The 16,514-nt window shown below is 41.8% G+C and overlaps 1 protein-coding gene across 1 annotated transcript in view; it reads right to left on the reverse strand.

The window, feature by feature from the left end:
- Positions 1-586: 586 nt before the first annotated feature.
- The window catches only part of CDC73 (cell division cycle 73), a 122,485-nt gene continuing 106,557 nt past the window's right edge, over positions 587-16,514 (reverse strand). The window contains exons 12-17 of the mRNA XM_073582890.1: positions 11,924-11,959; positions 11,751-11,838; positions 6,947-7,108; positions 5,441-5,541; positions 1,449-1,590; positions 587-1,214 (exon numbers count right to left, since the gene is read on the reverse strand). Coding sequence (XP_073438991.1) covers positions 1,178-1,214; positions 1,449-1,590; positions 5,441-5,541; positions 6,947-7,108; positions 11,751-11,838; positions 11,924-11,959 — 566 coding nt within the window. The 3' untranslated portion in view covers positions 587-1,177. The remainder of the gene's footprint in view (positions 1,215-1,448; positions 1,591-5,440; positions 5,542-6,946; positions 7,109-11,750; positions 11,839-11,923; positions 11,960-16,514) is intronic.

Raw genomic sequence — 16,514 nt, forward strand, 5'->3', positions numbered from 1 at the left:
AAACACTTCTAAGAAAATAATCTAATTATCAACTAAAGGGGGTTTTACACTAAGCGATATCGCTAGCAATATCGCTAAAACGTCACTGGTTTTGTGACGTTATAGCGATATTGCTAGCGATAGCGCTATGTGTGATACTTACCAGCGACCGGCTCCCCTGCTGTCCATCGCTGATCGCGCGAGAATGTCCGGCTCCATTTCTCGTCGGGCGCTTCCTGCTGAGACGACGAGCGACGCGTGCGGGAGGACGTCAGGATCGCTGTGTGTGAATGGTAAGTATCGTGCGCTGCGTCGCTGCTGCATCGCTGTGAGATCTTTCTGTATGAAAGCTCACTAGCGATCATTTAGCGATGCACCAGCGATCCTGACCGGGTCATATCGCTGGTCGGATCTCTGGTGCATCGCTAAATATAAAAGGGCCTTAAGTTCAAGTGGAAAAACCACCAGCAGAGCTGCCACTGCATGTGATTTACCATGAAAAGTGATGCATCTTCTATGGCTCAGTAAAGTTCAGACGTGTATATCACCTTCAATTATTAACAGTTCAACTGAAGAAAGCACATTTTTACAAAAAGAAAAAAAACAGTTTTTCAGACAGATGAAGCTGCATGTTTATTGATTTATATTTTATCATACTTGATGGTGAAAAAGAAAAACTCAAACTTTAATTTTCAAATGGTAAACTTTAGCAAGTTTGTTTTTACATGAACAAAAATAGAGTACTTCTTGCTAGCAGTCCTTTATCATACCATCCTCCCACTGCACACATTCTTCACTTCCATATTTTACCAGTCTGTCAACACAACATGCTGAATTGTGCAGTAGGGATTTCTATGGAAAACAGATTTATGCACAGGGATATAAGGGAAAAAGAAAATTGAGAGAGAACGCACCTTCCACATACAGTTCGGCGGTTTCAGTAAACAAGATCTAACCAAAATGTGGTGTTAAAAGAAAGGATTCTCTTACTATCAAAATATACATTTTGAATTGCAGACATTATGCAAATATTTAAAAAATAGTACACTGTTCATTCCGGTTGTAAATAAATGGCACCCTCTCTTTAGACCACAAAGATCATTTAAATCGAGGTAAGTTCATTTAGCCATCTCTAACAGACTTCCATGCTCTAAGTGAGTGATGCCACATTTAGCCATCCAAACACAGAAACTGCTCCTCAGAATCGCAAGTGAGATTTGTGCTTCACCATATACCTGGAAGAGAAAAATCAGGAAATCAATCTATACTACAGACAATAGCCATATTTGCACCACACAAAAGAATTCTTCCCGGAAATAATGTTGAAATAGATTACAGGATTAATAAATCCAGGACTCCACATCAGATTATTGGAAAAAAACACAAAATTAAGCCATTACAACTGTCAAATTTAAATATAAGTTTATGGCCATTTTTACTTTTTATCTATAATACAAAGGCTAGACTACCTGTCCAGGGTTTCCCAGAATCGCAGGAATACAGGTCTGTCCAGATGTCTTTTATGGTAACTTAACTCCAACACTGTCACATCCCATTTCTGTACATTGGGATCCAGTCGAACTTCGTCGTACTTGAGGTGGAAGGCTTTAACTGCATGAAGTGAACAAGATCAGAAGTTGTTCACTTTTTTTTTTTTTTTTGCTTACAATGTTAATAGAAATGTCATAATAACAGGACATCTAAATTCTCAGTAAAAGCATAGATCTTTCATAAGTAAAAGGATCGGCAATCTTCTGGTATAGTTCATCAGTGTTCACGAAGAACAGTAACTATTTTCTGTCAACAGATATGAATGAATGAGGGCTCCTTGTTTTGCAGGGTGATTTTTTTTTTATGGCCCATGGAGGTACATTTTCTTGGAGTTGAGGAAAAAAAAAAAAAAGAAAAAAAAAAAAAAGCAGTAATTCCATAAGGGACACAGTCCATCATATTACAGACAGGCCAAATTTGTATAGTTTTTGTTTTACTTTTAATACAAAAATGATTTTTTGGGGGGCTTGTATTTCAGCTTTTCTGTTGTAAAGCTAGGGGGTTGTGAGGAACGCAGGAGTGTTGATTATTCATTTTCCAATGTCATCGTTAAAGGCGTTCTGAGAATTAAATAAATTAAGTTATACAGGTCCCGAGATGGGTGTCAAGAGACCACACAGCTGTATCACACAAACCTCAGTAAGCTACTGCGGAAGCATGGCTGTCATATGTGACGAAATATACATCTTCCTCACTGAGCTCCACCCTTGGTTATCTCCAACTTCCTTCTCTAAGCTTTTTTAGTTTTCCATTTCTGCGCAGTCAGAGTCTCTGCACCGCTATAAAACGGTCAGAATGATGGAGGGAGAGGATGAAACTAGAAATCTCTATGCCGAGCACAACGTGGGTTAAAATATATTTCTTCCATTATCGCAGCCGTGCTTCCTGACGCCAAAGGGTGTGTGTGTTAAGGTATGTTCCCACAGTCTGTAAATGCTGCGGGTTTGACACTGCGTATATCCGCAGCTGTCAGATGTTAAAGCATAGTGGATGGGATTTCATGAAATCCCATCTCCACACTGCGTTCAGAGACGCCTCTGCCTTCGTTGCGTGAACGGACATGCAGCGTGACTTTCCAGACCGAAGCATGTCTATTTATGCTGCAGAGACGCTCATCTCCGCAGCATAAATTACCCATAGACTAAGATAATGCGGTTTTACCGCATCTAATGATAGTCACATGCGTATTAAGCGCGGGAACACAGCTTACTACGCATGTGAACTAATTTAAATAATGTCTTACCTTGTGCCACAGCATGAAGTTTGCATCCACTGCAGTTCTCGCGATGAGCTGAACTGACCGTGAGAACTGCCGTGCACGTGACTGCTGGAGACAGTTATCTCCGGTGGTCATCTACAAGCCCCACTGTGTCTGGATGTCAGGCTGAGTCGTGGCATAATGAAGGGGAGATCCCACTATTTTTGCTAACCATCCAAGGTAAGCAGACTGCTGCGGCCTGGTATTATCAGGCTGGTAAAGTTCATGGATTTTGGATCCTTACCTGCCTGAAATACCAGTCCCAGTAGTCTAATTTATTCTGGCTGGTTAACAAATATGAGGACACCACGCTCTTATTTTTTAAAAAAAAAAGTATTAAAAAGGAGGGGACCCCTCTCAGTGCTTTCCTCCACGTCCTGCATCATGTACTTCTGGCTGTGTCACAAGATTAACCATTATTTAAATTAGTACACATGCGTAGTAAGCTGCGTTCCCACACTTAATACACGTGACTAGGAAGATAATGCGGTTTTACAGCATCTAATGATAGTGAATGGGTAATTTACGCAGCTACATAAATTGACATGCTGCTGTCTGGAAAGACGCGCCACATGTCCGTCTCTGCAGGTGAGCCACGGGCATCAGTGCACGCATACTGGGTATGGGATTTCTTGAAATCCCATCCACTAAGCTGCATCATCTAGACCCTGCGGGATAGACGCTGTGGATGTACGCAGCATCCAACCAGCAGAGTTTGCAGATATATTGGGGTATGTTCCCACAGTCAGTAAACAGGAAATCACTTTTTTCTTCACAGAAGCCAACTTTCAATTAGCTTTATTTCAAGTGACAAAAAAAAAAAAAAAAAAAATGAAAAAACGCTTCAAAAACGCATGCAGATAAACAAACGAATAAAAAACGCACGTTAAAAACGCATAAAAGACGTATGTGACCTGCCAGTGACCGAATGCAGATTTGGTGTAGATTTCACCTGTGTCAAATCCTGAGCCATTCCTGATCGTGTGCACATACCCTTACGAGTGGCCAAAAGAGTTTGGTACATTCTGCAAAAAAAGTGAGCACTGGTGAACTTGGGAACTCAAAAAAAGCCTTGACGTCCACGGAAGACAACAGTGGTAGATCGCAGAATCCTTCCCGAGGTGAAGAGAAACCTCTCCACAACATCCACCTGAGTGAAGAACACTCTCCAGGAAGTAGGCGTTTCATTATCTAAGTCTACAGTAAAGAGCAGACTTAATGAGAGAAAATACAGAGGGTTCATCACAAGATGCAAACCATTAATCAGCTTTAAAAATAGAAAGGCCAGATTAGACTTTGGGGAAAAAAAAAAGGCTTCGAATGGCAGTGGGTCACTAGTATTTATTGTGATGTGACTGAAGGAAACAGCCGGATTAATTCTGAAATGTACAAGACGATACTTTCTGCTCAGATTAAATCAAATGCGGTAAGGATGATTGGACGGCGCTTCACAGTGCAGATGTACAATGACCCAAAACATAACACGAAAGCAAACCAGGAGCTTAAGGAAAAGAAGTGGAATATTCTGCAATGGCTGAGTCAATCACCAGATCTCAACCCCACCAAGCAGCATTTCACATGCTTAAGATAAAGACCCACGAACAAGCAACTACTAGAGTCAGCGTCAGAAAAGGCAAAGCATCACATAGGAGGAAACCCAGCATTTAGTGACATTCGTGGCTTCCGGACATCAGCCAGTCATTGCCTGCGAAGGATTCTTCACAAAGTACTATTTATGGCAATGTTAATTTGTCCAATTACTTTTGAGCCCTGAAATGAGGAGAATTTGTAGAAAAATGGTTGCCATTCCAAAACATTTCCCAGGATATTTTTGTTCAACCCCTTTAATTAAACTTGAAAGTCTTCAATTTACTTGTAACTCAGTTGTATCCCCTCAAATAAAAAATAGCAGCATTCAGAACCAAAATCACAGAGATTTGGACTCTGTCCAAATATTTCTGGCCCTCATTGCATATAATTTGTAATCCTTTTATAATAAAAACTTATTGACTTACATTGCTAGACATAGCAGTTTATATGAACTATACAAACTGCTATGTCTAGCAATGTAAGTCAATATATGTTACAGGAAGACCTAGTAAATCTTTGCATGGTTATATTGCGGAACCCACAGCTTTCCCAGAATTAAAGGGTTATTCCCATCTCCAAGATTTTACCACAAAATGTAATAATATTAGCATATACCTCCAATTAGCGAATCAGAAAAACTTTCCTACATTTCTATGTGCCTTTCCTCATGTGCAGGCATTGCAGGACCTTTGCTAGTTGCTAGTGGTTGCAACTGGATACCTGTCACTATATCAGTGGTTGTAACCATGGATACCTAAGGTCCTGCAATGCCCACACATTATTACACCTACTACATACCAAGATATGATCTTGGAGATGGGAATACCCCTTTAATAGGAGGCTGTTGTAGCTTACAACTACTTAAGGTAAGACAGGCACCAATTAGAAAAAAAAAAAAAAGATTTGATCTCAAAGTGTTGACCATAGGGACCACACATACAACAGTTGACATTACTACCAATGATGTTCAGAAAATAAAACAATACACTGTCATTGCAGTTTCTGAGTTTGTACACTTTTTTTTTTTTTATTTACAAGACTTGCTAAAAGATACAAACTTACTTTTTGCAAATATATCTACAGGAGATCCGTCCGGCAATAGCCAGGGCCAGCCTTTGAACTGCCAAGCGGGACCTTGAACAAACACTGCTACCACACGGTCCCTATAGAAAGAGCAAGTTTTGTTATAAAATACTCATGGCACAAATAACGAGGGTCTACAGAACATGGGAGCCATTCACATTACATAGTCTCAAAACCCAAAGTCAAGCTCCAACAGATATTCTCTGCCTCACAAACCCAACATGTTTTCTCAATATTACATTTATGCTCTCTTAGGATTCCGCCAGTTCAAAGAAGTTATTTTCTGCAACAAAACATTGTAGCTTCAGCCTTAATGAGAGACCATCAAGCTATTACTTATCTTCAGAAAGAAGACCAGTAAAGAGGAGAAACTTTGTAATTTATGGTACTCGGGAAACCTGCTTCCTTCACCTCCTCGAGTGACCTTTAACTCTGAATTCATAGGTAATATCTGTCTTCAATGACTACAAATGTTACTGAAAAGTATGTGCAGGGGAGAATGGTAACGGTGAGCAACATGAGAATGTGGGACAGACAGACATGCTGCTACATGTTCTCTTGTGATCGTGGTCACAAAATACATTTACAAGGGAATCTGCCATCACCTACAAGGTTCTGACATTCTTGAGAAAGTGCTAGTGCACCTGCTGAAGGCAAGCTATAATCTGCATCATGGCCTGAGAGAACTGGAGGAGCCACATTGTCACACAAAAGTGATATGGTTCTGCTCATGACACAACTCAGTCAAGGCCTGAGCCCTTAAATGTTTAATGACCAACCCTATTCAAGCCTTAAAATTGGGTTTAGGGCGCTGCTCTTCACCATGGAGAACAGGTGCAAAACATCCCCAAAGTGTACACCTGTCCAGGAAGGGAGCAGTAGGTGAAACACCCCAGGCCCAGCTTACCACCTGATGTAAAAGTGATCAATGCTGAAATATACCTCAAGGATTAGAAAATTTTTTTTCAGTTTGCGCCCTTTCGTATTCCAGCTGTTAGACTTTTTTTTTTTTTTTATTGATGTGGTTGCATGAATGTAATTTATTCGGTAGCCCCAACAGCAGAGCTTACTGAAAAGCCAACCCTGCCAAGTCTTTGATTGGGTGCGTGAATTCCCTGTTGATATGCCACAATCAAAGACGCTGGGATCGGAGGGAGGTTCCTTCCATCTTAGCTGTAAAGTAGAACAACAACTTGTTCATCGAGAACAATAAAGACACAAAAGATAAAAAAGGATGAAAAATTGCATGTAGGTGCTCACAGATGTAAAGCACTGGGTGGGATTTCATTAATATGCCAGTGACAGATATGGAGCTAATTTCATTTCCTAGACAAAGACAATAAGTTCGCCTTTTTTTGCGTAAAAAAAAAGCATGCTTACTGTCCAAGCTGCAAGAGTTAGTCAAAACAAACTATCTGTAAAAGAAAAAATTCTCTATGTGGAAAGGTAAATGTATTCAACAACTTTAGAGAGCAGGGAACACACCAGTCCTGCGGCAGCAGCTTCAGGGGCTGATCGATCACTCTGTACGGTACCGTTACACTGATACTTGTACCACCAGGCTGCATTTGGTCCTTTCGTCTCTGAATTAAAACTTCGTTTTCTCTCTGACAGCCTTGTTTTTTCTTTTCATCTGATGAAACAAACCTTTTAAATAAAATAAAACACACATTTAATATAAAAGTAAACACGTTATTAAACTAAAGAAAATGATAAAATTATATATTTAACATATACCGTATTTTTCTAATTATAAGACACTTTTCTTCCCCAAAAATTTTTGGGGAAAATGGGGGTGCGTCTTATATTGCGGATATATCTTACAGGCCGCGGTGGAGCAGGGTCCCAGGGTCGCTGCTGGAGGAGGCAAGAGTGGAGCTTTACTGCAGGTCGCAGGCTGGGATGGGGGGGGTGCTCTCATGTGCGCCGCTGTGGGTGTTTGGTGGTGCGGGGGCTCTGCCAACACTTTGTATAAGCCCAGAGCCCCGCACTAAGGGTATGTGCACACGTTGCGGTTTCGGGAGCGGATTTTTCGCACGGAATCTGCAGAATCCGCAGGTCAAAATGCCTGCATTTTCCCTGGGGATTTACTGTGGATTTCGTCTGCGTTTTTACACCTGCGGTTTACTAGAATAGGTGTAAAAACGCTGCGGAATCCGCACAAAGAATTGACATGCAGCGGAAATTAAACCACTGCGTTTCCGTGCGGATTTTTCCGCAGCATGTGCACAGCGTTTTTTGTTTTCCATAGGATAACTTGGTACTATACATCTCTTAGAAAACTGCTGCGGATCTACAGGGCCAAATCCGATGAGGATCCGCAGACGAATCCGCAACGTGTGCACATACCCTTACATGGTTTATTGTGCGGTGGACTCCGGGAAAATGGCTCCCGGGGCATACGCAGATGGAGATCTCGGCACCAAGATCTCAGGAGAAGAGATATCACCCCCTCATGCCAGCCTGTGGCCTGCATCAACGACCCTGCTTCACCGCAGCCACAACTACCAGTAAGCAATAAGACGCAAGTATAATAAGAAGCACTACCATTTTATTAAAAAAAGTTTTTTTTCCTATTTTTCCCCTCAAAATTTGGGGTGTGTCTTTTAATCCGGAGCATCTTATCTTTAAAATACGGTAAATATTCCATCCTTAAAAAAATAAAGAGCAGCAACAATACCTGCCAATGTTTTACATGCATCTTGCCTTTATCAAGCCAAACAAAGATGAGATTCAGCGTGACTGCAGCCAGGTATAATTTACTCTGGAAGGCTTTAGGTTTTGCGAGAACGGTTATAAAATACATACACATTTAAATGAATAAAAATTCAATTATGAAAAAAATGTTCTAAATATCATTAATTTAGTAAAAAGGAATGCTTTATCTACAGCACTCTGTCTGAATTTTATAGATGGCAGCTGCCATAAATTATTGTGTACCCGTCCTAGATTGCAGAGGTCGCACAAGTAGGATAGGCTGCATGTCCCGAGACAGACGTCCGACAGCTGAAAGGAAAAAAGCGCAATAGGGTCTTACCCGAGTAAAGATTGATATAAAATCAAATCATTATACTCACCTTATGTAGGAGAGTTTCAGACATATAGGAACGGAAGGTCAGGCTGCTGCACATCCAAAGGGCCACTCCGTGACCACGAATCATCAGATTGCAAAGGAGAAAGTTTATGGATTAAACGTGCGCTGCTCGACAGATCACTCCTTCCAGATTATGTTATTTGTACTTTTATTTCCCAACGCGTTTCGAAGTTTACACTTCTTCCTCAGGGGTACATGTCATCCCCTGAGGAAGAAGTGTAAACTTCGAAACGCGTTGGGAAATAAAAGTACAAATAAACAATCTGGAAGGAGTGATCTGTCGAGACAGACGTCCGGTCAGAGCAGTGGACTGCGAAATGCTTGTTCATGATGCCTGTCAGGTTGACTGACCACTTTATTTAGCGGAGAACATTCATCTCAGTCATCCTGACAGTTATAGTGCAGTGTAGGGAGTTCTTAGGTCGGCTGCACATGGTTAGATGGAAGTTGCCATCTTTAAACTCCTCACAGAGCGCACTACATAAAGCATAACTTTTTGCTAAATTTAGGAAAATGTTTAATATTCAAAAGAATTAATTTGATTTATATTATTACATTTCTCAGAGAACCCCCTTTAGGAGATTTAGGCTGGGGACCATAGCTGAAAAGAATATGCAGCCCCTTTCCAGTGCTACTGCAGGTGATGGACAGGGCTCTCACTATGGAAGAAACCTGTCACTCACCTCTAGCAGCGCTGGAAAATGCCAGACACAGACAAGTCTTGTTTCCTATTATGCTTCCCAGCCAAATCTTTTAAGTATGTGGTGTCAAACACCTGAGCGTTCCAGAGTAAAATACTTGTCTGCAATTGTGAAGCCAGCCTGATTCATGTTGCTCGCAGTTTGGGCTGCATAAGTTGGACAGGTTCTCCATTTTGTTTAAAATTGAAAAGTACTTCTAAAAACACGCTACTTTGCAATTCTCCCCTTAAAAAAAAAATCCTCAAAATTCACCAGAACAAGATCAAAGACAATCAAGTCTATAGTTCCAGCTGCCTAGGTTACTGGCCACCTCTACAGTCAGTAAGAGGCCGGGTAACTTCGCAAGCTGTTTATTATACAACCTGCAAGTGCCGCTCAGCTTGCCGAATTGCTGGATCCAGCCGGGATCGGTGCCCCGATGCGCCTCCAATGCTGCAGAGGCAAATCTTCCTCCAATTGCAGCTTCGGAGAGTGCGCAATTTAGACGAGTGATGCAACAATGCCACTTGTCCTAAATCTTCTCTGCGCAGACAACTCTTTATACCAGTGTTCCCCAACACCAGTCCTCAAGAGCCACCAACAGGTCATGTTTTCAGGATTTCCTTAGTATTGCCCAGGTGATGGAATTATTGCATGTGCACGTACTGCAATTATCACTTGGGCCACACTAAGGAAATCCTGAAAAGATAAACCGTTGGTGGCTCTTGAGGACTGCAGTTGGGGAACACTGCTTTAAACAAAACCTATTAGGAGCGGATCGCCTATGCAAGTAAAAGAGCATGTAATGTGTTAATTATCGCCTTTAGGCGATGTGCCCACATTGCAGAAATGCTGCGGAATTGTCCGCAGAATTTCCGCAACTCCTCTCTGCGGGTAAAACACATGCGAAATTTGCATGCGTTTTCCTGCAAAACACAAGCGTTATGCAAGCATATTTAGCTTGCAGAATGCTAGCGCTTTTTCAAGCAATTTGAAGCATCGCTTGGAAAAGTGATTGACAGGTTGGTCACACTTGTCAGGCATAGTGCTTGACAACCAACTTTTTACTATTGATGCTGTCTATGCAGTATCAATAGTAGAGATACAATATTAAAAATAATAATATTATTATTATTATTATTATTATTATTATTATTATTATTATTATTATTATTATTATTATTATTATTATTATTATTATTATTATTATTATTATTATTAAAAAAAATAGGGATATACTTGTCCTCCCGGACCTCAGTGGCACTGCCAACAAGTTCCAACCCCTAGGAACGTAACTTGTTGACAGCGCAGCTGAGGGCCGGGAGGACTCCAGGGGCCAACAGAGGGTGAGTATATCCCTATTTTTTATTTTAATTCTATTTTTTACAGGAATATGGTACCCAGGGCATGGAGGAGAGTCTCCTCTCCTCCAGACCCTGGGTACCATCTGCACATGAAACACTCACTTCACGCATGGTGGGCATGGCCACATGCGTAAAGTGAGTGTTTCAATGCAATCCTAAGGCAGCGGAATTGCTGCGATTCCGCAAAATTAATGGACATGCTGCAGATTTTTCCACAATGCAATTCTGCAGCGGCAAAATCCGCAGCATGGGCACATTGCGGATTGCATTGAAAATCGATGTGACGTGTTTTGTTAGTGTTTTTTAAGCGTTTCCGCAACGGCAAAAACGCAACGTGGGCACACAGCCTTAACGTGCTCTGCTTTTACTAGCATAAGGAATCAGGACCTGACAGATTTTCTGCAATCCCAACAGCTCATGTACGTTTACTACAATATTTTGCACGAAATGAAAATCTGTTTACCAAATGTATAACATTTTATGGGACTTTACTCTGTATTCTAAACATTATCAAGACAGTCAAGTAGGAGGGTAAAAGTTTTGAAAACAATGTTGTGCAGTGACAAAGCAAACAATCTCATATAGCTATAATAAAACCTACTGATTGGAGGCTGCACATACTGCACGCTGCACACACTGCAAGCTGTGATGGGAGGCTGCACACACAGCACGCTGTGATGGGAGGCTGCACGCTGCGATGGGAGACTGCACACACTGCTAGGACAGGGCAGTGCTACTATAACCACACTGCATTATTTTTCTTGTACTGGATCAGAATTACAGGCAGGACAATAATCCACAGCCATTGTGTCTTCAGAGTAGTTACAAAGATTTTCACCCATTAACAGACTGTTATCTATATGTAACCTGTAAAATAGTGTCCAAAAGTGAACAAATGCCGGCAGTAGACAACTTTAGTCTATTTTCATATATGCTCAGATGAAGATCTTGTCCAATTTACAATAATTCCTCTGTAGAATAAATGAAAACGTTCTTGTATAAACACATCAATAAAGTCTCTTTTCTGCTCAAGGGGTAACAAACATGGCAGAAAAGGACACGCATGAACCAACTTTCACTTTTTCCCCCCCTATCTTCTTGTCACAAATCAATGGATGAAAAGTGGATCAATATTACTGACAATTACTTACTTTAAATCTTGCAGTAGCTCTTTAGAATTTAGCATGGTTATGAGGGATGTGGTAGCTGCGGGTATAATAATAATGGGAGTTCTTGAACCTGTACAAAGGTGGAAAACATGATCATGATCTGTTCATTTCTTGCTATAATCACGTATACCAATTTAAAGCATTTCGAATCTTACCTTTCTTTTGGTTGGGCGGTGGTCTTGCTTGTGATACTATATGGGTAAGAAAAAAACAAAAAACAAAAGGATAATTTACTTATCCGCATGTACAAATAAGTGAGATAAAATGGTTTAGCTTGGTGGATTTGTTAGACTGGTTAAAGGTTACCACTTGTTTCTTTTCAAGGGGCTCTCCATTATTCAAGCAGAGATGTGCTGCAGGGCCCATCATAAGAAAAATTAACAGGAACATCCCTCCACTTTACTAACCAAACATCCTTCCAGTAAGTCTTAGTAAAATCATTTGCGATCATAGGCAATATTTTGGAAAATTCACATGTAGGCTTCGCTTTAACATCATGCTGCAGCATATCCATCTCGTATAGATGATCAGTAATTACATGGGAGATGGGTATACATCTCCACAACTACACGCACATCGTGCGGGTCTGGTTGCCAATTTCCATGTAGTCTTAACCACATATTTATATTCTTCTGCCATTTTTTTTTTAAACTTATTCTTAACTCCTTCACGACGTGCCATTTACATACCGCGCTGCGGGAGCTGCATTCACGCAATATACATATGGCGCCACTATTTCCGGTCTCCACACTGCATCGCGCAACGACCAAGTCAAGATGCCTGCTGCCTCTGACAGCAGGGATTCCCTGCACATCACCCCGGGGGGACATTTTTCTTTTTTTTAGCTAGTTAGAGTAGCAGATGTCACACCGTTCGTGACATCCGATTTTCTGTTTGAGAAAAAAATAAAATCGTACAGAATAGCTTTATAGGTAGGGAGGTAGAGGGTTTCGCTTTATAGGTAGGGAGGTAGAGTGTTTCTTTTGAAAAAAAAAAAAAAAAGTGTTAAATTGCCAGGTAATTTCTTAGCTAGTGCATTAGGGGAGTGTACATGACACTGTTTGTGGCGTTTTTCTTTTGCAAAAAAAAAAAAAATTTGTTAGCGCCGAGTAACTTAATAGGTAGGGCATTAGTGTACTGAACGGCAAATTTTATTTTCATTATATATACACACAAACTTTTTTCTTCATTCTTCTAAGTGTGCATTCTAAGTTTCTTTATTTTATTTTTTTTTTTTAATGAATAGTACCCTTTACACAACCCACGTGTAAAAGCACCACTTACACATCCCCAGTGTTTTGAAGAACAAAATAAAAATGGCAGATTCCTCAAGACGACTGTAGTCACCAGAGGAGGCATACACTTTCTTAGCCTCAGACACAGATTCAGGCAGTGAGTAAGGGTCCCATTACATTTAGTGATGCACCAGCGATCCAGACAACGATATGACCCGGTCAGGATCGCGGGTGCTTTGCTAAATGGTCGCTAGTGAGCTGCCAAACAGGCAGATCTCACCAGCAGCGATAAGCGATCCATCAGCGGTTGCTCTTACCTGTCACACTGCAACAATGACGACAACTTCCGCATGCGTCCATGCGTCGCTAGTCAGCGCCAGCGGGATGCCAACGAGAAAAAAATGAACCAGGACATTCGAGCGCGATCAGCGATATCCAGCGGGGGGGCGGTCGCAGGTACGTGTCACACAAAGCGATATCGCTAGCGATATCGCTGTTGCGTCACAAAATCGGTGACGCTTTAGCGATATTGCTAGCGATCACGCTATGTGTAAAAGGCCCTTAAGACGCCACATTCCTCTAATTCTCATCGAGGAGTGACCTGGACCCAGCAAGGCGCCCTAGGACCCAGACAACCGCTTCAGTAATCATTCCCATATGAACTCCACCCCCACCCTGAAAATCATCATCTTATTACTCTGGATTTCATCAGCAGCTCAGGAATCCAGTTTGATGCTGAAGGCCTCACTGAAATTGACTTTCAAATTCTTTTTCAGTGAGGAAATAAATGTTTTGGCGGCCCATTCAAATTTGTATGCCCATTAATGTTTCACTCAAAATCCCACATCACACGCCAGATAGACTCCTGTAAATGCAGCAGAGATTATGACATTTTGGGGCATTGGGCAGCATATAGGCATAGCCAGAAAACCAGAGATTCAGCAGTACTGCAGTACTGATCTACTGTACAGTACACCGGTAGTCCATATGGCCATGACAAGGACATGATTTGAAGAGATACGAAAATTTTTGCATCATAGTGATAATGCGCAGTGTGTCCTCCAAGAGATGATCAGAACTTTGTCTATGTAAAATTCAGTCAGTAGTTGAACACTTCAGCAGAAAATTTGCTGAGGCATATACACCCCAGAGGGACATCGCTAGAGATCTCTGGTTCATTTCAAAGGGAGGCTAAAATTCCAATACCTGCCCAGTAGGAGGGCCAGGTACGGAATTATACTGTACAAGATGGGCAAGAGTACCTCAGGGTACACTGACAGATATAGGGTCTACGAGGGAAGGACACCCAGATTGACCCCCCCCTGAATGTCCCCTTTTCCTGGGGGTGAGTGGGAAAATTGTGTGGGAATTGCTGCACCTCTATACTGTTAACTTTTACACCAGCATCCTGCTCTTCAAGACCCTCTCTGTCAGAGGTAAAGTTGCACGAGGCACCATCCAAAAAAAAAAAAAAAAATCTGAGACGCTTCCCTAAGCCACCAATTGGGCAAATGCTGAAAAAAGGCAAAAGCAGAGCCAAATATACTTGACCACCAGCATGTTGTCGCTACAAGGACAAGAGGAATGTCCTTATCCTGACCACCATACACCGTGACAACAGCAACTATGACACTGTCCCAGGTACCACAGCACAATTCCAAAAGCCAGATTGTGTCTTGGATTATAAGCAGCGCATGGGGGAGTGTAGATCTCTCAGATCAGGTACACAGACCATATAGTGACATGATAAAAGTATGGTACAAAAAATTGTTTGTGCACATTGTACAGATGGCATTGTACAATGCTTTTATGCTGTTTCGACCTGCAGGTAATATGGGGACCTTCCTTGCAGTAAGGGAAGGGTCACTGTACTTCTAAAACTGATGGTGCCCGTATCGTACCAGGTCAACATTTCCAGCAGAGGTTCCCCAAACAGCAAAGAAGGGAAGATCACAAAAAAGGTGCAGTGTACGCTCCAAGAGAGGAATCCGAAAAGAAACAAAATTACCATTGAGAAAACCTGGCCTTTGTATTAGGAATTGCTTCAAAATTTGTTTTTACTCTGTTGACACAACACACTTTTATAATATGATGTACTAAGCCCAACTTACACATTCCACCACATTATAAAGATTCAGTCTGTAGTACTTAAAGAAGGTAGATGGTAAGGACCAGGTTGCGGCCTTACAGATCTGCTCAATCAATATTTCTGCCTTCTCTGCCCAGGAAGTAGCCATGGAACCGGAGCACCATTCACAGAATAGGATAAACTAATGGTTTCCCTGATCCATCTGGCAATGGTATCCTTTAGATACCCCGTAACCCTTTCTGCTACCCTGGAAGGCTATGAACAGGAACTGATCTTTCCTCCACTGACTAGTCATGGACATCCACTCTAACATGGACCGCCCCATGTCTAAACTATGTAATTTTTCCTCTCCTGGATTATTAGGGTTATCAAAGAAAGAGGGTGAAGTGACCTCCTGGCTCCTATAGAATTTAAGAACTACTTTGGGGAGATAAGCAGGTTCCGGTCATAGAACAACCCTGTCCTCATACACTTGCGTGGAGTGGGGGGACATATAGACAGGGCTTGTATGTCACTTAACCTACGGGCTGATGTTAAGGCCACTAGCAACACAGTTTTATGCGTGAGGAATTTCACAGATAACTCCTGTAAGGGTTCAAATGGTTCCTTAGTTAGCGCCTCAAACTAGGTTCAGGTCCCATGGAGGAAGTTTCGGAACTATAACCGGTCTAGATCTCCTACAGGATTTAATAAATCGGGACACCCATCTATTGGATGCTAGGTTGCAATTATACAAGACACCTGTACCTTGAGAGTTTTAGTTGCAATCCCAACTGCAGAAATTCTAGAATATTCTCTACTGGAGCTTCATCCCCAAAGGGCCGTCCTAAAAACTCCAGGAATTTCTTCCATGTTCTACCATAGGTCTTTCATGTAATCGGCTTTCTACTTTTCAACAGGGTGGAGACTAGCCCTGGTGAGAATCCCTGCCGACTCATTAATGCCCTCAAATTCCATGTTGGCAGATGGAAGTCCTTCACTTGAGAGTGGCACACCGGTCCCTGGGTAAGCAGGACCGGGATATCTGGTAGAATCCATGGATCGGTAACGGATATCCACCTTAAAAGGGAGAACCACGGTCTCCTTGGCCAAAATGGAGCAATGAGAGTCACTCTCTCTTGACCCTCTGATTTTTCTGACGACCGCTGGAATCATCGCTATCGGGGGAAATACGTAGGTCATACTGAACTTCCAAGGTATCTGAAGGGCATTTACCACGAATGGATTCTCTCTTGAGTTTAATGAGCAGAAGTTCCTCACTTTCCTATTGCGTAAACTGGCAAACAGATCTATCTCTGGCCTGTCCCGTGTCTGCACTATTTGCTGGAAAACTCAAGGATTTAAAGACCATTCTCCCCGTCTCAATTTCTTGCAACTCAGGAAGTCTGCTTTTGTGTTTTCTATTCCCCTTATGTGAAATGC

This window comes from Dendrobates tinctorius, unplaced genomic scaffold, assembly GCF_039654945.1.
Source record: "Dendrobates tinctorius isolate UK_male_01 unplaced genomic scaffold, ASM3965494v1 ptg000074l, whole genome shotgun sequence".
In the NCBI taxonomy this organism is placed as follows: Eukaryota; Metazoa; Chordata; class Amphibia; order Anura; family Dendrobatidae; genus Dendrobates; species Dendrobates tinctorius.